Below are 19,930 nucleotides of genomic sequence, written 5' to 3' on the forward strand. Positions count from 1 at the left end.
ACACACACACACACACCCCTCACCCGATGACATGTTTTCATTGCCTTTAGGACAAGAGGAAGGGAGAGAGAGAAACATCAATGCTAGAGAGAAACATCAATTGGCTGCCTCCTGCGTGTGCTCAGACCTCAGATCATCCGTGCCTGGGAACGGGACTGAACCCGAGACCTAGGCATAATCCTGTCCAGGAATTGAACTTGCAGCCCTTTAGTTATGGGACCATACTCCAACCAACTGAGCCACATCAGCCAGGGCTAAACTATATTTTTATTCCTGGTCATGCAGATGATAAAACTATAAAGAAAGTCAAGGAAATGATTATCACGAAAGCCAGGACAGTGGTTATCTGTTGGCAGATGAATTAAGATGAGATCTGGGGGTTACATAGGGAGGTCCTGGGTGTTGACAATGTTCTTTTCTCGATCTCTGAGGTGACGACACAAGTGTTTGCTTTGTCAATGTTCTTTAAACCGCACATTAGTGTTTTGTGTGTTCTTTTGTGCATAAGATAAATCTTGCGATTGAAAAGCCAAAGAACATCATGATTGCCACGGGCCGAGAGTCTGGAGGCAGGAGGATGCTAGGAAGGGCTTCTAGAGATGAGGCAAGAGGGAAAAGGCAACCGAGGGACAGGGAAAACCAAGCCCGAGGCCCCGGAAGCCAAGAACTGAGGTTGAAGCTCAGTGAACATAAGAGAAGGGCCAGGATCCAGGACCTTCTCCCCAGCACCCAGGGAGTCAGACAACAGCTGGGAAGTTCTCTGTAGGCCTTGCATCTCCATCTCCTCTGTCTGTGCTGACAGAGGGCCGCTGCCTGCTGGGCGTGTTCAGATGCGGGTGCCCATCTGAACCAACGTGGGGATGTTGCCCATCCATGAGCAGAGTAGCCTGAATCCTCGTTGGGCAGAGTTGGCGAGTGGTTGAGAGCTGAGCGCTGGGACGGACATTCCTGAGGCCAGCCGGAGAGGAGTGGAGCCCCTTTAATCAACACGAAAAGGCTTTCCGTGGAAGCCCGGGCTGTCCGCAGGTGACAGAGAACAGGCGGATCGGGGAACGGGGCACGATGGAGCAGGGAAGCCAGGCTGCGCCTCCATGCCCCGCCCCCTCCCGTGAAAGATGCAACCACTTCTGCGGGAACCTCCTCAGCTTCCCAGAGAGGGTTGATGGCACCGCGCAGCAACGTTGTCGGCGGGGAGCTTAACCAGAAGCCAGACGCCCCTAGGGTGGGGTGAGCGTGTGAGACTCCGAGGGGAAGCAGTCTTGACACTGCTGGGAACCCGCGCAGAGCCCGGGCCCTTAGCTGTCTGTGTACGCCCCACTCACTGTCCTGAGAGGTTCCGGGCGCTCGGCTCCCACGGCTGACTCTGGATTCCCATCCCCCACCCCCGGAGCCGTAGACTCCACTGGCTGCCGCAGCCAGGTCGATCCTGAGCCCAGACAGATACGCAGTTTCTCTGACAGCTCCTTGGCCTCCTGAGTCAGCAGTGCAGGGCCCCCTGCCCTCTCTGGACACAGACCTGGCCCCGGTCTTGCTAAGAAGGTGGGGGTTGTGCCGGGGTGAGGGTACAGGAGATGAGGACCTCCATTCCTCAGGCAGCCGGGGGAGAAATCTGAGCTAGACACCGCTGAGCACAGGTCAGAAACAGGACAGGAGAGGTGCCGGAGCTCGGAGATGCAAGGCGGGGGGTCCCGGGCTCTGGGTGTGGGGGTAGAGCACAGTCCAGACGCTCCCTCTCACTCCTTCCAATCCCTGCCTCTTGTAGGGTCCCCCTCCGCCCTCCCTGGGGCCCTAGTCTTCTTCCCTCCCCTCCAAATCCTGAACCCTCTGCGGATTGGTCCCCGACTTTCTGGGGGCGGGGCCCCAGGGCCCTGACGTCACTGGCTGAGGTGGGGCGGGCGACTAGGGGAGGGGGTGACGGCCTCGGCTCAGCACCTCGGAGAGCTCCCTCCCCGGCCTTGTTTTGCTCCGGAATCACCGCCTGGGGAGGGAGCCAAGGGGCCGGGCACCCCGGTGCAGTGGCAGTGGGGATGGCCGTAGAGGGGACGAGGGGCCCCGACGGGCAAAGGGCCCAGCTGTGACCCGGCGGGGGCTGGGGGCCCGGGCACCAGGAGGGGCAAGGGGCAGCTGGCAGCGGCAGCAGTGGCTGCACATCTGGATGGAAGCGAGCTTTGTCCAGACCATCATGGCTCTGGGGCTGTCCTCAAAGAAAGCGTCTTCCCGCAATGTGGCCGTGGAGCGTAGGAACCTGATTACCGTGTGCAGGTGGGCTCCGTGGGCGGGAGGGGGTGGGGTGGTCGGGGAGAAGCGTGGGGTCGGGCTTTGGAAGCCGGGATGTGCGTGCCGGCGGGAGGATGCACAGCAGCCTTGGAGAAAAGGGAGGCGGCGTAGGGTTAAGAGGAGCTGGTGCAAAGGGCCAGGCCGGGGATGGGTTTGAAGGTCTGTTCTCTACCCTTCTAGGCCAGGCCAGGCCCATGGCCAGCCCGAGGCCTGGAAGGTGAGGGGTGTTTAATTGGTACTGCAGCTTCCTGTGAGAACCAGGAAGTGACATTGTGCGTGCGGGGGAGGGGCGGTGATGGCTGGCTCCCGTGCGGGGGGCGGGCAGGCAGTGGGCCTAGGAGAACTGATGGGGCAGGGGCATGATCACCCCCTAGCATACCCTCGCTCCTCCTCGACAGCCCAGCCTGTCTGGAGTGGGGCTTTTCTGGAAGGCTTGCCAATGCTCAAACCCTGAAGCAGGAATGGTGCCCTCCCTCTGTATGTGACAGAGTCAACCGGGCTGGTGGGCAAGGACCCTGATCTCATCCAGTGCAGGGTGAGGGGCGCTGCCCCTGCCGTGGGGAGGACTGAGGGCCTGGCCAAAGAAACCTGGGTCTCCTTGGTCCCAGGGGGAGGAGACTGGGAGGGCAGGCCCATGCCCCTGTGGGTGGGGCTGTTGCAGTGTTGGGAAGATTCCCCTGCTTTCTTGGGGCCCCCCAAGGTAATGTTCCCACCTCAGCCCTGCAGAGACTCACCCTCCCTTCCCTGCTCTGAAGCCAGGAACGGTCACTTGCTCAGCCTCTACTTCAGCCCCCACTATACTCCTCTCTCCCTCTAGGGGCCCCGTGCCAGCTGCCTTCTCCACCTGCAATCCCCCCCCCACACACACACACCACCTCTGAGGGCAGGGAGCTCCCAGTACGCATCTCAGTTGTCTTCCCTTGCCAGCCCCGCCTGCCTGCACCCCGCAATCCATGCCCACCTGATGCCCTGCCTACTGGGTCTTATGGCTCCTTCCAGGTTCCTGGGCACACACCCAGCCACACTCGAGTGGTGCCTGCCTCCCACCACTGTGCCCCGAGTGCCTAGCACAGTGCGGTGCACATCCGTAAAAATGCCCGAAATGTTACAGAAGGGATGAGTGCCGAGGGCCGGCCACCACCTCCGCCCTCACGCCCCAACTGCCAGTGCGGTGTAGACCAAAGATTGCTGCCTTGGGCCCAGATGGCCCTAGGTTCAAGCTCTTACTTCCCCAGTTATCAGCTGGGCAACCTTGGCGAAGTTTCCTCCTCATTCCCGGCCTTGGGTGCCTCATCATCCCCATTACAGATGTACCAGCCGCGCCAAGGAGTGGTAATGATCTAATCCACGCGGGAGCCTGGCCCAGGGCCTGGCTCACAACATACTCTGCCCCGATGATGCCCCTCCTGCCCCTCTCCTCCCCCTTGACCTCCGAGCTTCCTCTTCTTTCTCTGGCCAGCCAGGGCAGCTGGGCCGCTCATGCATGTGGGGAAGGAGGGAACGCCCCTTGGCCTGGGCTGCAGGAGCAGAGGTGCTGGTGCGTGGAAAGTGAACTGAGAGCCGCAGTGTGAGAGATAGGTTTGCGGGGGTTCAGGGGGCATCACAAAGGCTCAGAAACCCCTTGGGTTTCGGCTGCCTCATCATTGTCACATGGTTCGCTCCAGCTCCCAGAACAGTTCCCTTCAGCAGGTTGAAGGCTCCCCTGGGCCATGGCCTGCCTGTCTCCATGGTAACCTGCAGCAGTCGCTGCGCCTCCTACCAGGGAGCACACCATGGGGCTCCCCGGGGCGATGCCCAGCTCGGCAGCACCCCTGAGGACAAATGGCAGATGGCAGCCGCTCCGAAACCAGCCCCAGGCTCCCACTGCGGTCTGACCCAGATGACCAGAACCAGTCGTCAGGGTGGGAGCCGGGGAGCCGCATAGTGAAGCCCAGATAACGTCCCAACCTCCCCGTTCACGGCCCAGCTCCTCCCCGCCCCGGCCTGTGCGCACTCGCCTTCTCCCAGTCCTGCCTGGGATCTGAACCGGAGTTTAACGGGGCGTGTACTATTATTCCTGTTTGTGCCTCAGACAACGGGCCTCTGAGGGATTAAATGACTTGTCCGAAGCCACACAGGTGTCACAAGGAAAGAGGACGGAGTCCACCAGGCTGCCGCCCCCTCGTGCGGTCCCAACTCTGGCCCGGCTCGGATCCCAGGCCAGACCAACTCTAAGCCCAGAGGGAAGGGAGGGAGGCCCTTGGACTTAGCTGTGCCAGGGGCCTGAGAGCCAGGGAGGCCAGTGCCCCAGGGCTGGAGCCTGCAGAGTGGAGGCCAGAGGGGGCAGGGGCTGCTCAAGTCCTTGGGAATTTGACAACCGCCAGGAGGCCACAAGGTGCAGTAGAAGGAGCAAGGGCTTTGGAATCAGACATATCTGCTTGCATCCTGACAAGCTGCAGTGACGTGACTCTGAGCAAATCCGTCCACCCCTTATCTGGGAAATGAGGGTGCTGGTGATAATAGGAGGAACTACCTCCCGCCCGGGGCTGTCGTAAGGATGGGCGAGACCATACCTGCTGGGCACACTACAGGGCTCGATAAGCTTGGGGGGGAAAGGCAGTTCCAAGCAACCCCCGCATCTGCTCTGCCACCCACGATAGGGCAATCATGGGACACTGGGCGCCTGCTCCCTTTGTCTCTGAGAAGCCGGATGTCAGGGCCCCCAAGGCCCCTTTCCCAGATCTGCCGCCAGTGCTCGCCCCCACCCAGCGCGTCTGTCAGACCCACACCCCGCACTCCCCCAGCCCAGCTCTGCACCGCCTGGCTCCGGGCAGCTGGTGTGTAGGCGGCCAAGCTGGGAAGGAGACGGGGGAAGGGGGGCCGCCGGTGTGCTGAGAGCCCACCTGGCCACCACGCATGCCCACGCCCCATGTGCTTGCTGCCAGCTCACAGGCCCTGGCACAGGTGACCCTCCACCCCAGGAGGGACTGCAGGTTGTTCCAGCAAGAGCAGAAGATGGCTCAGGGCATGGGTGCAAACCAGCTTCTAACTCCTGCCAAGCCCCAACCCACACGCAGAGAGGATGCGGCTCAGAGGGTGGGCCAGGAGGGGCGGCTCTGGGCGCCGGGACTTTCTGCCTGTTGTTTCATGCCCTCTAGTGCTTGGTTCCCGAGGCTTCCTTTCTCTGGCTGTTGCATTTCCTGCCACCCACTTTGTCAGTTTCCCACCTGCCACCCTAGCGCTCCCCCCTCACAGCGCCTCTGTGGTCGCTATATTCTCACCTGTCCCCAACCTGTTTGCCCCTGCCACCCCGCCACCAACCATGTCCTTCATGACTTCTCTGCCCTCTGTCCCTTTCTCTGCCTGGCGCCCTTCCCCTGCCATCATCTCCCCACAACCTGCCTTCTCCCCTGACACCCCACTGCCCCCCGCCCGCCCCCCAGGTTCTCTGTGAAAACCCTGCTGGAGAAGTACACGGCGGAGCCCATTGACGACTCGTCTGAGGAGTTTGTGAACTTTGCAGCCATCTTGGAGCAGATCCTCAGCCACCGTTTCAAAGGTGGGCCCAGATTCCTGCCCCTCACCACACGGCCCTCCCAGCACCCACCTTCAGCTCCCAGCCACCCCGCTCTGATCTACTCTGTGGCTTTCTGAACCCCAATACTGACCCCGGTCCCAATTCTGGTTCACTCACAGAAGCTCACACACAGAGCTGGGAAGAGGGGAAGGGGTCTTCTGGACATGCGGTTATATGCTGGCGTGCCCTTTGTGCACGTGTGTGTGTGTGTACACGTTTGGGGTAGGCTGTATGTACATATGTATGTATGTGGCTTATACATATGCATGTATGTGCCCTATTACACGGACCCTCTCCAAACTCCCTTGTTTGCTGAGCCCCCTCCCTGCCCTGGCTCAGCCTGTGCCCCAGCAGGTCCGGTGAGCTGGTTCAGCTCGGACGGGCAGCGGGGCTTCTGGGACTACATCCGGCTGGCCTGCAGCAAAGTGCCCAACAACTGCGTGGGCAGCATCGAGAACATGGAGAACATCAGCACAGCCCGCGCCAAGGTGGGTGGCCCGCAGGGGGCGGGGCAGCGCCCCCCCATCCCCTCCCCCCGCTCTGGGCGCAGGGGAACTGCCTGCTTCTCGGCCCTCACCCTTGCCACGGGGACTGGGGAGAAGAGCCACAGGAGGTTCGGACCCCATAGTGTGCACCTGGGTCCCTTTCAGGGCGGCAGGTAAAGGTGAGTGTGCTTTCCAGGGCCGGGCGTGGATCCGGGTGGCACTGATGGAGAAGCGCATGTCCGAGTACATCACCACGGCTCTGCGGGACACCCGGACCACCAGGTCAGGCCCCCTCAGTCGGCTCAGGCCCCAGGCGCCAGGGTACCTGTTCACTGCCTAAGCATACTCCACCCTTAAGTTCCTGCAGCAACCTCCCCTAGCTGGACTACAATTCCCAGCATGCACCACTAGCTTTCCTTTCCTCCAGACAGTCCAGTCCAGACCATGGTCCTCAAGCACACCTTTGGCACCACCATCACCTGTTCCAGGTCAAACTCATTATCTGCCATCATTTCCCAGTACCAGTCTCACTCCCAGCTCTGCATTCAGACACACACCTGGACACGACGACGCACCATTTTACGTGACGTGCTGGCCCTGTTCCAGGACTCCAGCACGCAGCCCCGCCCGCCCCCAGAGAGCGGCAGCAGCGAGTGCGCGCCTGCGGCCCACCCGCACAGCCCCCACGTGCAGCCTCATTCCCGCACTCTGTCCGCAGGCAGGGCCACAGCCAGGAGGGGCCCCGGGGCGGGGGGACCAGTGTGTTTCTGGGTTTCAAGGATCGGGTGACCCAGTACTGGGGGGAAGGGGTGGTTCAGAGGATTGAGGAGAGTCTAGTCTCCGGGGGAACATTCTAGCAGGTGGGAGACACAGGTGCTGTTCCCAGCGGGCCCCAGGCCAAGGGAGACACAGGACCCACACCTGAGGGGCGAGCAAGAAGCAGATACCTCTTCCCTCTGGGAAACATGTGTCATAAGCCAACAAGACAGGCCCTGAGGGATGGGGGCCTCTGGGAGGACGCTGCACCATCAGTACCCCCCTCCCACCCCGGCCCCTACAGACGCTTCTATGACTCCGGCGCCATCATGCTGAGGGAGGAAGCCACGGTCCTCACCGGGATGCTGATAGGACTGAGCGCCATAGACTTCAGGTGGGGTCTGGGTGTCCCCCCGCGAATGTCCTCACCCCCATCCCCTCATGCCCACCCTAACCCTGTGGGCTCTCTGCCCCCAGCTTCTGCCTAAAGGGCGAGGTGCTGGACGGGAAGACCCCCGTGGTCATCGATTACACGCCCTACCTAAAGTTCACCCAGAGGTAAGAAGCCCGATTTTTTTTGCGGCGGGTGCGGGCAGGCTCCCGCTCGGAGGGGCGTGGATGGCGGCAGGGAACTGGCTGGGCAGGCGCGGTGGGGGGCGGGGGCAGCCCGGGGGGGGGGGCCGCGTGGGACGCCGCGCGAGGCGGCCGGTGCCCACTGCTCCCTCCCGCCAGCTACGACTACCTGACCGACGAGGAGGAGCGGCACAGCGCGGAGAGCAGCACGAGCGAGGACAACTCGCCGGAGCACCCGTACTTGCCGCTCGTCACCGACGAGGACAGTTGGTACAGCAAGTGGCACAAGATGGAACAGAAGTTCCGCATCGTCTACGCGCAGAAGGTGTGCGCCGCGCGGCGCGGGGGACCGGCCGCCGGGAGGGCAAACGGGGGGGCGGGGCGGGCCGGCCCGGCCGGCTGCCGGGACCCTCCTCCCGCCGCCTGGGCTGAGCCCCCGCTCCGCAGGGCTACCTGGAGGAGCTCGTGCGTCTGCGCGAGTCGCAGCTGAAGGACCTGGAGGCGGAGAACCGGAGGCTGCAGCTGCAACTGGAGGAGGCGGCCGCGCAGAACCAGCGCGAGAAGCGGGAGCTGGAAGGCGTGATTCTGGAGCTGCAGGAGCAGCTGTGAGCGCGCCCTGACCCCCGCCACCCCCGACGGCTTCGCCCCCGCTGACTGTAACCTCGCCTTTCCTGATACCCGCACCCAACTCAACCGGCCGCCAGTGCCAAACCACTGACCCCATCACCTCTACCCTGAGATCCCACCGGTGACCTTCAATCTGTAACATTATCCTCAACTAACATTCTGGGATCCCTCCCAAACCCACTCCCCACTTCCTCCTCAACTATCCACCATCAGCTAGAACAGCCATCCAGCATTACTCCAGGGACCCCAACATTCTCACAAGGACCTCTGTTACTCGGAGATGATCAACGTGATTGAATTATTTCCCTGATCTGCTACTTATGCCGACTGACTGTCATCACCCATGGTGACCCCTGACCTTTCCCCACCAATTTTTCCATCAGCCAATGACCTCCCAGCATGATGCCCCAAGCACTGCCCCCCATTACATTTCTGGGGTCCTACACTATTCTCTACTGGCACCCACATCCTCTGACTCCCTCTGGCCCCAACGTGAGCGCACCAATCCCCGTCACCTCCCTGACCCCCAGAATCTGCCCCACTGATCCTCCACACTGTCCCCCTTTCTGCTACCCAGGTTTCAATCCTAACCCCTCCCCTCCCCCCTTGCTGAGATCCCCTTCCCTACTTCCGCTCCCTCCTCTAGCCAGCCTGACCCCACCGTCCCCATCCCAGGACAGGTCTGATCCCTGGTGACCACGCTCCCCTGGCCCAGGGTTCCAAGGAGATCACCACCCCCCTGGTCAACCAATGGCCCTCCCTGGGGACGCTCCATAGGGCGGAGGGTGTCAGCGACCCCAAGCGCTACCGCAGGTAAGCACATCCAGGCCCGTCTGGGCCTGAGCGAGGGCTCCTCCTAGGGGAGGGGGGCTGGGGGGCGGTGAGCCTCTGCCTGTACCCCTGCTCTCCGCTCTGCCGCAGACACAGTTTCATGAGCACGGAGCCGCTGTCAGCCGAAGCCAGTCTGAGCTCCGACTCCCAGCGCCTGGGAGAGGGCAAGCAGGACGAGGAGCCCTGGGGCCCCATCGGTGAGCCCCCAATCCAGCACCCAGCCTCCCTGCAGGAAGGGCTCTGGCCAGGCCCTGGACATTGCCCTCGGCCCTCCTAGAGAGGCCGGCGCAGCAGTGAAGAGCGTGGCTGGGGTGTCAGGCAGACCCTGGTGCAAACCCCAGCTGGGCCTCCTCTGGCCCTCCTCACCTGTGGAACGGGGGTGTTGATTCAAGTGTCCGCCGGTGTTGGCATGCAGCGAGGGCTTAATGGCTTTCTGGTAACAAGACATCCCCGAGGGGTTCAGATTCCCAGGGAGTTCTCTGCCTCATTTGCTCGTATCTCATGCGCTCTGTGAACCACCTGCCTGACCCTTGTTTCCCCCTTTTCTTTGGCTGCCAGGAAGCTCAGAGCCAAATTAGTGGCTCCCTTCACGCGAGTGTCCCGGACTCCAGCGCATGCACTTTGTGTTGCCCGCCCCGTGGCCGCACCTGGGTTCCCCACCCTAGTTTTCCTGGTGCCCGGACCTCCTGTCTTTTCTTTCCAAAAACCCTCCTGTGCCGGACGACCCTAGATCCTAAGACAAAGGCGGGCCTTGGACAAGGGACCCTGCCACACTGTTTGTGATTGTCCGTGTGTCTGTCTCCTCACCAGACTGTGAGCTCCTTGGGGGCAAGGACTGTGTCTCGTCCGCTCTCTGTACCCCCAGTGCTTGGAACAGAGCGAGTGCTCACTGTCGTGTTTAATAAACGGACAAAGAGAGAGGATGAACCTCAGGGGGAGACAGAGACAGAAACTGACGATTACAATAGTGTCCCCAGCTCTGCATGGCTCGGGCAGGCGCTCGTTGAGGTTAATTAAAATGCAAATGCCGCGGGAATGAGGAAAGTCTCCTGGCGGCGGGGGAGGGGAGACCCGAGGGGCAATCCCTTCCCAGCCTGAGCCCACCCCGCACCACACACATGCACACACGCAGACTGGTTGGTCTGGCCTCACCCCCGCTCTCTCCCCAGGGAAGGACCCCACGCCCTCCATGCTGGGCCTCTGCGGCTCCCTGGCCTCCATCCCCAGCTGCAAGTCCCTGGCGAGCTTCAAATCCAACGAGTGCCTGGTGAGCGACAGCCCCGAGGGCAGCCCCGCGCTGAGCCCCAGCTGAAGTGCGGGCCACGCCGGCCCCGCCTGCCGGGGGCGCCGATGCCTGCCATCTTTTCTGAGCGCCCCAGTCCAGGCCTCCCTTCCGGAGAACGCTGCCTGCCCAGCCGGGGGTCCTTTTCTTCTGGTTTTAGCTTCCTGCCTGGGGAAGCCAGGACTGCCGAGGGACAAGGGTCTGGCAGTTAGGTGGGGCTGTGCAAACCACAGGGAACCAACCCTTGGGGAAGCTTGTTCCATTCTTCTGGTGATCGGAGCCTGGCTGGCTCCCTCCTGGGACTCCCCTTTTCCACCCCCCTCACCCGCCTCGGGAACTCGTGGCCCAGCCTCAGCACCTCCATCTCCCCCACCTGTCCGTCTGTCCCTGTACTCACCCCCTGGAGTCACTTCTCCCTCGGCCCCCAGGGCAGGGGCTCCGAGGGGATCGGGCAAATAAAAGCCAGAGGACTGCGGGAAGCCTGTCTGTGGGGGCGGGGACAGGGCCCTGTCCGGAGGTTAGCAGACCACGGCCCAGCCCGTGCTGGCACCCATAACCGACCTGACGTTGGGTGTTGTGTCGTGTGACAGAACCGATCAGGGGTGAGTGACTTCTGTACGAACTGTGCTGAGCGTTAGGTACACCCAGAACAGGACCAAGACGCGTGAGCACCCCTTCACCCCGAACTTGCTCGATTCCAGGTAGCGAAAAAACTGAACATCCTGGGATGCAGGGCGGGGGGTATAGGATGGAGGAGGCGGACCCTGCTAGGACCCTCTCCCTCCCACCCCATCATCCTGAGCGATCCTGCTTTGGCCCAAAGTTGCCGACACTTCCACAAGGCCAAAGCCTGGCAGTGAACAACCCTCCCTCCTCCGTCATCACTCCGAGCGCCCTCGGGGACAGAGGTCTCACCATCTCTCACCCCGGTCCTAACACTGCAGGGATACTGCCTGCTGAGCATCGCCCCCCGCCACCCCCCAACTCTGGGTCCTCACTAAAGTGGTGGCGGCAGGGTCCTCTACATGGGCATCACCTGGGCAGCCAGGGCCGACACCAAGGCCCCTCCCAGGCCTCCTGTGGGCAGAGCACCCACAAGCCCCCTCCCCCCAACGCCACCGCCCCGCAGTCACAGGCACTGGAGAGGAGTTCATCATCTTTACACTCACAGAACAGGGCGGGCCGGCCACAATACACACAGGGAAATGGGCGAGGGGGGCAGGTAACAGATTTGGTCTTGAACTTGAAAGGGGAGGGTGGAAGAGTGATGATCCCTGGGGCCTGGGACCGGCAGGAAGGCTGCCTGAGGCAGGCGTGGTGTGCCCGAAGGGGCAAGGTTCGAGAGAGGGAAGAAATGAGGCCCCTTCCCTGAGGACAAGGCACTTGGCTCAGTCTCCGCCCGCCCCGCCCCCATCCCTGGAGGAGCCGGGCCCCACCCCCTGGCTCCCCTCACGGGCCCAGAGGCTGCTCCAGGTTGAGCCTCTGAAAGAAGCTCTTGCCCAGCTCATAGGTGCTGATCATGATGGCGCAGGACGGGGCGGCCTTGATGATCCTTGGGAGGAAGCCTGCGGCGGGAGGGCAAGGCTGGGGTCAGAGGGCGGGTCCCAGGGAGCCTACCTCCACCAGGGCCGGGCACACACAGGGACACTCACCTGCGAAGAGCCCCCTGGTGCCAGACTCGGCCCGGATCCTCCGCAGCAGCAGCCAGGTGGAATCAGCGCGCGGGGGCGACACTGCAGACAGAAAGCCGGGCCCAGTGAGACCCCACCTGGACCCCCACGTGCGCCCGCGCACCAGCCAACCCCCTCACCTTTCACTGCCTCCACGGCTCCCAGCGCGACCTGGCGTTGAGTCTTCGCCACATCGAAGGGCAGAGTCAGGGTGGCCGCCACCTGGTGGGGCGGGGAGAGGGTTCACCTCCATTCCCGGGCCCCCATCCCTCGCATCCAGCCAGGGTCTGCCAGCCTTATCACCGGGGAGCGCGAGCTTGCTTCCCGACAGGCAGCTGACGCACCACCACGCAAGGAGACCTCTGCAAGCCTCACCCTCAGCCCCGGCAACTCACCGTCCCTGAGATGCCGCCAGCCACAAAGCTGATGCCCACGGACGTCTGGTCCTTCGGCCTGAGCCCACTCAGCCAGCTCTTCATCAGCTCGTAGTTGAACCAGTACAAGGCTTGTGGGCGCAGAGTACACTTATTAGACGCGGGGAAGGCAGAGGGGTGGGTCCACACCATCCGTCTTCCACCGAACGATACCATGACAACCGCTCCCTCCCAATTAAGAGGCCTTCCTGCTACACACCAGTCTCTCTAACGGGCTCTCTGAAGGAATTATCTCATGAAAACCTGGGCAAGTACCCTGTTTGCTGAGCCCATTTCACAGGTGAGCTAGTCAGGGCTCAGAGAAGTTAAGTGGCTTCATGATCAGTGATACCAGAGTTGGGACCTGGCTGTAGACCTCTCGTGCATCCTCCGAGGGCTGCCTGAACCCACCACCCCAGCACCCCTGGTGCCCACCTGAGAAGGGCACATCCCGGAGAGCGGTGGGGCCCCAGCCCAGCCACAGAGAGCGCCAGCCGCCCTGAGCCATGGCGGCCCGGACGCAGGCACCCAGCTCCCGGTATGACACGTGCTGAGCCTGCAGCTTCGTCCGCACCAGCTCCAGGGGGCTGATCACAGTCACGGTGCCCACTGCGGGGAACAGTGGGGAAGGGGTCAGCTCGCAGGTCCCGCCCCAGGGTCTGGGAGCCCAAGACACCTCCCTACCCCCTGGCAGGTGAAGAGTGAAGCTGGGAGCGAGGACTGAGCTCAGGTGGGGCGGGGAGGGGCAGTCCAAGGGAGACCAAGGGCCCAGGGCTGCGCTCACAGCGGGCCAGAGCCCCAGCCACCATGGGCGCGTAGAAGTCGGAGGTCAGGGCTCGACTGCACAGGAAGGCCTTGAGCTGGTCGTAGGCGGTGAAGTAGACGGCGGTGGCTGGCACAGTCATCACCCTGGGGGGTGAACACAGATGTCAGCTGGGACTCCCAAACCTCCCAGGCCCCCGCTGCCCCGCCCAGCCGGCCAGCAGGGGAGCACGACATCAGCAGGGCACACGGGAAGACCACAGGCAGGCCCAGGGCACTCACAGGGTGGCGGGGAGGCCGCTCCACAGGGTCCTGGTGCCCTCGTGTCTCACGATCTTCACAAAGGCATCCTGGCCAAGAGGACATCGGCCCAGGCAGGAAGGATGGACACGAAAAAGGCCCATGAGGGGCTGGCCTAGGCTGGGACCTGGCCTGATGCCCGCGCCTCTGCCCACAGCCCTGGGGCCTGCAGGGAGGCGGTGGCACCGTGGGCCTTCACGCATGCGACTCCCGATCTGCCTCCAGGGAGACCCCTGTTCACCTCCACAACCCCATGGAGGCATGACCTCTGCGGGGAACCCTTTCCCAAATAACACTGGCTGCCCCCCCCCCCCCCGACTCTGGACGCTTTGCAGTATCTATTCTTTCCCGGGTCTGCTGCCCAAGCCATCTGGATCCCTCGGGGATGCTGCCAGACCCACAGCCACTCCTCACCATGGTGCCGGTGAAGCGGGTGGGGTCCTGAAACCAGGTGGCGCAGCGGGCACCGTTTGGGCACAAATACAGAGGCTCCAGCACCCCATTGCAGTACAGGAGGCACTTCCCTGTGGGTTGGAGAGAGGCGGGCACTGCGGAAGGGGGGGAAGCATGAGCATGCCATGGCTCTGGAAGGCCCGCGGAGGCCAGGGTCCCTAGGCGAACCTTCTCATGCGTGACAGAGGGCTGGCTGATTGACACATGGAAGCCCATCCATCAGCCCGTCCTAGCCAAGGCTGTGGGACTCCCAGGAGCCCAGGGAGGGGGACTGGGACATGCCCTCCCAAGACCCTCACAGGCTCCCCGTGGCCCGGGGCACTTACATTTGGCGTAAGAGAGGCTCCAGAATCTGGTGGGGGGCTTCAGCTCTAAAACACAAGACAGGCCCCCAAGTCAGGAGAGCCTGGCACCTGCCCCAGGAATCTCATCGCTCTGAGACTGTTTTGCCTGGTACCACCCTCTACGGGCTCCAGGGTCGTACACTCACCGCTGGGCACTGAGGGGCGTTGAGACTGCAGGCGAACCTTCACCACGTCCAGTGGCGTCACTGCGGGAGAGGGCAGGTCCGCAGACTCCTTTTAAGACTCCACTCCTGACCCCTCCAATCTCTGATCTGCCCCGGTCCCCAGCTGCCCACCCCACCTCCCAGGGTCTTACTGAAGAGAGAGGTGACCACAGCCCCAGCACCCGAGGCCACCATTTGCTGGAGGGGGCTAATGCCCCCAGGATCCTGATCAGCCATCTTGTAGCTCCAAGTCTGAAAAAAACAAACAAACAAACAAAAAAAAAACCCAAAACCCAAAGCTCAGTCACCAACCAAAACCAGTGATTGGGGGAAACTGAGGCAAGGCTCTTTCTGACCACTCTGAACCCTCACCCCACTCATTGAGTATGATGAGTTCATTGAGTATGATGAGTTCAGCTGACCCTCACAATGACCTTTTACAGGAGGTACTGTTATCTCCACTTTGCCAACGGAGGTCTCTCTGTGGCTCAGAGAGATGAGGCGACCTTCCCAAGGTCACTTTGGGAGTAGTAAGGCAGGAAGCTGAGCCAGTCGTCGGTTGGTTAACCGGCAATCATGGCTCGCTCCCATTTCCTCATCGGATCCACACAGGCTTACTGTTCAGTCCTCAGCGAGGGTGCCCAGTTTGGCCCCAGGGGCCCAAAGATCAAAAACGCTTCAGCCACCCCTCTGCACCCCGCTCCCCATTCCAACACCCCGCCCTGGGACGGGCACAAGCAAGCCCAGAGTCACCGAACGTGGAGAGAAGTGGGATTGGGCAATGCGGGTATGGGTAAACAGATCTGCCGGCGCCTAAGGGTCCGCCCGCCTCTTCGGACGGCAGACCGGGCTCCCAGCCCGGGGTTAGCAGAGGGAACAATCGCTCTGCTCTCTCTCCCCAAAATTACACGCCGAGGGACTCGACCGAGAGAGCAAGAAGTAGGGATAGGGAGGCAGGGTCTCTTCTCGTCGCTCGGCTACACTCCCTGCCTCTGCCGCGCGCGAAAGGAGCGCCGAGTGGAGGCGCCTCGATCGACTCAACGGCCCGCAACTCCGCGCCCCCAGCCCAGCCCTGGCTCGGGATCCCCGAGACGCCCAGACCCCCGACTCCGGCTGTAGTCCCTAGCCCGCCCCTCAGCCCGGTCCCGCCCTACCCACCTGGCTCTAGGTCGGTACTCGTGCGGCGCGGGGCCCGGGGCCGGGCGGGCCCATCAGGGCTCCGCAGCCGGTGCGGGGTCCGCGCGCGCTCGCTCGCTTAGCTGCAAGGCTGACTAGAAAGGCCGCGGAGCAGGTTCGGCCCCCGGAAAACGCGACGAGGCCCCGCCCCCCAAGGACCGACTGGTCGCACGCCCGGAGTGACGCCGGCCCCGCCCACTCGAGGCCACCCCTGGGAACCGCCGGTCCCTTTTCCCTAAGCAGCCGGTATCCCGCCGGGCCCGCGCGCCAAGGTCACAGGTCCCCACGTTGCGCGTGACTTGTCGGCAGCACTGCATTGACAGCGTATTTTCAGGACTCCCACTAGTCCCTCCTGCGGCGCAGCGCTGCGCCGGGAACCCCAGCGCTCCCACTGACTTGCCAGCCTAGCGTGTGTAAATGCACTCTTTCTCCCTTCCTCAGTGGCCTAGTCTGCGTGGCGGCGGCGGGTTGAATCAATTCCAAAGCCACGGAAGGTCAGAAAATGATGCCTAACATTTACCCGCCGGGCTGGGTTTTTACAACTTCACGGGGGCCGCATCAACCAGGAATTATCCCCATTTTACAGATAATCTGATGGGACTCAGCTCCAAAAACACTTGACAAATTGTAGCGTGCGCGCGCGCGCGCGCTGGTAAGCAGCGAGGTTACACGAGTTTTAGCCGAAGCTAGGCAGGCTGGACGGAGAGGAAAGGCTGGCCCGGAAACCGGGAGCTCCGAGTTCAACCTGGCTTAACCTGGGCTCGGTCCCACCTCCGCGTGACCTTGGGCATTTCCGCACCGCTCTGGACCTCGGAGTCCTCGGCACAAGAGAGGATCAGTAGGGGAAAAGGGGACTGACATTTGTGTGTTGGCTAGTCTCACACCATTCTTTCTTCTAAGCCTCAAAACTTTTAGAAGTAGATTATTATTCACCCCACTCAATGGAAGGGAAACTGAGGCTCGAAGTTAAGAGCTCAGAATTGGAACCGGCCAGGTACTTCCCCCTGCCTCCCCGGGTGACAGCTGGGCTTAAATCCTACGCTGACGTCTCTGATCCGCCTCCTCATTTCACATTTCTCTCCTGGGCAGCCCCGCCGCCGAGTCCTCACTACCTGCCTTAACTTTAAAACTTTTGTGCAGCCTTGATATTTGTTCGAGCGGGGCGGGGGGGGGGAACGTGGTGCGAGCCTGCGCCTTTAAGAAGGGTAGGCAGCGATTTTTGACGTAAGTCGCCTCCCCGCCCCTCACGCTCAGATGCGACCCCTTCCGGAACTAGAGCAGCCCAGACTTTCTGCGCATGCTCCTCTAGCACGTGGCCGCCATGGGGCCTACCGTGAGCTTTCCCTGAGAAAAGGCGTTGCGACTTCCTACCGCCGGGAAGCCCGTATCAGGGGGCGTGGAGAGTGCGATCTGTGACCGTTGAAGTGGCAGCCTGTCTACAGCGCCAGAAAGAAGGCGCCTTTTCCATTTCCTTCCCAAACCAAGCTGAGGTCTGAAATAATACAAAATCATGTTATAAACTGTTGGTTCAGGCGAAAACCCAGCTTCTACTAAGGACTTTTACGACTCAGTTATGGTTTACCTGAACGGTTTCACAGCCTACCAGCCAAGAGACTGCTCTCTCCACGTTACAGAGGAGGCAGCTGAGGTCCTTTCCTGCAATGGTTCGAATGGAAAGCAGAACCCAGGTTTCTCCCATGCAACTTCCCAGTTACAAACGAAAAAACCGGAGACCCCAGAGATCAAACAGCACCGAAGTCACCCAAAAGAAAGAGCCAGAATTGAAACCCCACCTGCCTGAGTCCGGAGGGGCTCCCACCCCACCCCATTCTCAACCCAGGGCTCCCATCCCTGCAGAGCGACCTGCTCACCTGTTCCATCCAGCCAGGCCTGGGGCCCCAAGAACTCCAAGAAATACAGGGCTGTGCGGGGCAGCGCCGCTTACCTGCCTCAAGACAGGAGCAGTGGGGGGCAGGGACCTCTCTCTGTGTTCCTCCTGCCACAGCTGTGCCACCTCTAGCAGGTCTCTTAACGCCTAATAAGCCTCGGTTTCCCCACTTATAAAACGAGCTGATGAGGATAATAATGCACCCACCTCTCGGGAATTGTGTGAGGGTTTAATGAATTAATAACTGTAAAGTGCTTAGGCCATTGGCAAGCACTCAATGACGACGACGACGACGACTACTACTACTATTACTATTATTGATTGCTGTCCAGAACCTGTGGCACAGGAAGTTCTGGAAAGGGCCTTTAGAGCCACCAGGTTCTGTTTCTGGTCCTATCTGTACCTCCAAATGCAAGCACGGGTAGTTATAACTCCTTACAGCCCTTCCTCCCAGAGCCAAGTTCACACAGCTGCCAAGTAGCAGAGCCAGGAATCAAACCTGGTGACCTCTGAGCCTCAGCCCCCCCCACAGTAGAATGTGGGATTTTGATTTCAGTCCTGGTTTTCTTCTTGCAATAGGATGCCTTTGAGATTTGTCCCTACACCTCAGTTTCCTCATCTGAAAGTAAAGATGATGTCACCTGTCCTGCATAACTTACAAACTCTTGACTACGGTCATGTTTGTAAAAACTAGGAAAAGAGTCAGTACAGAATTCCGTGGCCCCTATCAGGGACCTGCAGCTAAGCAGATCACTGTTCTTGCCTTCCCCGACAGGTAGATGCTTCGAGACTGAGAAACCTTGAGGCATCGTCGGTGTGACCAAAGTCCAGTGCGGTGGTGGCAGTCTGGGCAGGCAGGAGAGGTGATCTGTGGGCAACAAGACACCACGAGCCAGTGGAGGCATCTCCCAAGGATGGTCGTGGTGGCTGCAGGGTGCAGCAGCAGCCTTGAGGTGCCCACGAAGCTCTAGAGCCCTGGCTAGACGTGCCTTCCCAGAGGAGCAAGCCTGGAGCCCTGAGGAGGAGACAGCCACTGTCCTGGCTGACCTGGCCACAGTTCCCACTGACCGCACACCCAGGGGTCCTTCCAGTGTCATCACTCGACCCCATGTGGCCATCACCGCCTTCCTCATTAGATGGGAAAACAAACTCCTTTCAACTATAAAAGGGGAGGGAATGGCACCAGCCCCAGGGGTTGTAGTGCGAACTGATGGACCAGTCCTTGCCCAGCACTGGGAGAGCAACACAAACAGAAGGTGATTTATTGAAGCTGAATTCTTGCGGGGCCAGCCCTGGGGCAGGGCCAGTGTCCCCTCCAGCTTGCAACCTAGGGCTTAACAAGATATTTTGGGGGCTGAAGTGAGGTTCAGATCCCTCCTGTGGACCCCATCAATGCCTTTGAGTTTATGGCCAGCACTGTCCCCACCTACGGCTGCCTTCCTGGGGGCAGGGCCAGGGGCTTGGGAACCACCAAGGCCAAGAGGAGAAATTGGGACTCCAGGCTTATAGTTAAAAGCCAAGTCAGGTCTTTGTTTGGACCCTGAAGGCAGGGAGCGGGGCGAGGTGTAGAAGACCGTACTGGGACAACTGGACAAAACCGAATGAGGCTGGTACAGTAGACATTAATTTACCGATGTTAAACTTCTTATCACCACACTGTGGTTTTGTAGGAAAACGTCCGTGTTCTTCGGAAATGCACACTGAAGTGTTTAGGGGTGGACGTCTGCAACTTCGTCTCAAGTGGTTCAGAAAAAAAAAAAATAATGCCAATGTAGCAAAGTGTGAACTGGTGAGTCCAGGTGAAGGGTATATGGGTGATCGTGGCGCCATTCTTGCACTTTTTCTGAAGTCTTTAAAGTTTTCAGAGCAACAAGTTGATGGGGAAAGGGATTTCCCCCTTTGAAATACGTGTGTACAGGGTGCGGCAAAAGTGAATGGACGGTTGTTCATACGGCAAATACCGTAATAACTAAGAAATGATAATACAAGAATAAACTCTGTTTAAGGTACTTGCAACTGTAAACCTACTTTTGCCCCATGCTGTATTACTTACAGAATCAGAAGAGCAACAAAACTGTCTTTTTTGAAGGTTAAAAAAAATTACTAAATGTAATAGCCAGGATCAACCTATCTAGGAAAAGGCCTTCCTACCTTTCCTTTGTCCATGGCCTGAGAAGGTGGGTGGGGAGTTTCTGGAGACCCAAGGCTTTACTGGGGCACCCTGGGTGTGGTCTGAGGAGGTGGCTCTCAGAGGGGAAGGGTCCCGTTAAGATTTCTCAGAACTGACATTGTACCCCACTGCAGGCTGACTCCCAGAGCTCTGGGGACAGCCCTCTCCTGCTCTGCTGGGGGAGAGTAGACTAGTCCATCCGC

The 19,930-nt window shown here is 60.7% G+C and overlaps 2 protein-coding genes across 9 annotated transcripts; one reads left to right on the plus strand and one right to left on the minus strand.

Moving 5' to 3' along the window:
* The first annotated feature begins 1,895 nt into the window (after window positions 1–1,895).
* On the plus strand, window positions 1,896–10,860 carry RUNDC3A (RUN domain containing 3A). Of its 5 annotated transcripts, none has more exons than XM_045836618.1 (11): window positions 1,896–2,262; window positions 5,700–5,815; window positions 6,173–6,321; window positions 6,515–6,600; window positions 7,379–7,468; window positions 7,552–7,632; window positions 7,807–7,972; window positions 8,095–8,252; window positions 8,950–9,087; window positions 9,196–9,302; window positions 10,275–10,860. In XM_045836618.1, the coding sequence occupies exons 1-11, from the start codon at window positions 2,156–2,158 to the stop codon at window positions 10,415–10,417; spliced, it is 1,341 nt and encodes a 446-aa protein (XP_045692574.1). In that variant the 5' UTR covers window positions 1,896–2,155; the 3' UTR covers window positions 10,418–10,860. The 5 variants fall into 5 exon arrangements, with proteins under 5 accessions (XP_045692574.1, XP_045692575.1, XP_045692576.1 ...); XM_045836619.1 differs by having other exon boundaries at window positions 6,185–6,321; XM_045836620.1 differs by having other exon boundaries at window positions 6,188–6,321.
* Window positions 10,861–11,530: 670 nt separating this feature from the next.
* SLC25A39 (solute carrier family 25 member 39) lies at window positions 11,531–15,810 on the minus strand. 4 transcript variants are annotated; one of them, XM_045836625.1, is made up of 12 exons: window positions 15,652–15,810; window positions 14,646–14,745; window positions 14,476–14,535; window positions 14,312–14,356; window positions 13,947–14,056; window positions 13,515–13,582; window positions 13,255–13,379; window positions 12,906–13,079; window positions 12,453–12,562; window positions 12,198–12,279; window positions 12,040–12,120; window positions 11,531–11,952 (listed from the first exon to the last, which is right to left on the minus strand). In XM_045836625.1, the coding sequence occupies exons 2-12, from the start codon at window positions 14,728–14,730 to the stop codon at window positions 11,837–11,839; spliced, it is 1,056 nt and encodes a 351-aa protein (XP_045692581.1). In that variant the 5' UTR covers window positions 14,731–14,745; window positions 15,652–15,810; the 3' UTR covers window positions 11,531–11,836. The 4 variants fall into 4 exon arrangements, with proteins under 4 accessions (XP_045692581.1, XP_045692579.1, XP_045692582.1 ...); XM_045836623.1 differs by having other exon boundaries at window positions 13,947–14,080; XM_045836626.1 differs by lacking the exons at window positions 14,312–14,356; window positions 14,476–14,535.
* Between the last annotated feature and the right edge of the window lie 4,120 nt (window positions 15,811–19,930).

Source organism: Phyllostomus hastatus, unplaced genomic scaffold (assembly GCF_019186645.2).
Source record: "Phyllostomus hastatus isolate PE091 unplaced genomic scaffold, TTU_PhHast_1.1 phas_contig_210, whole genome shotgun sequence".
NCBI classification, from domain to species: domain Eukaryota; kingdom Metazoa; phylum Chordata; class Mammalia; order Chiroptera; family Phyllostomidae; genus Phyllostomus; species Phyllostomus hastatus.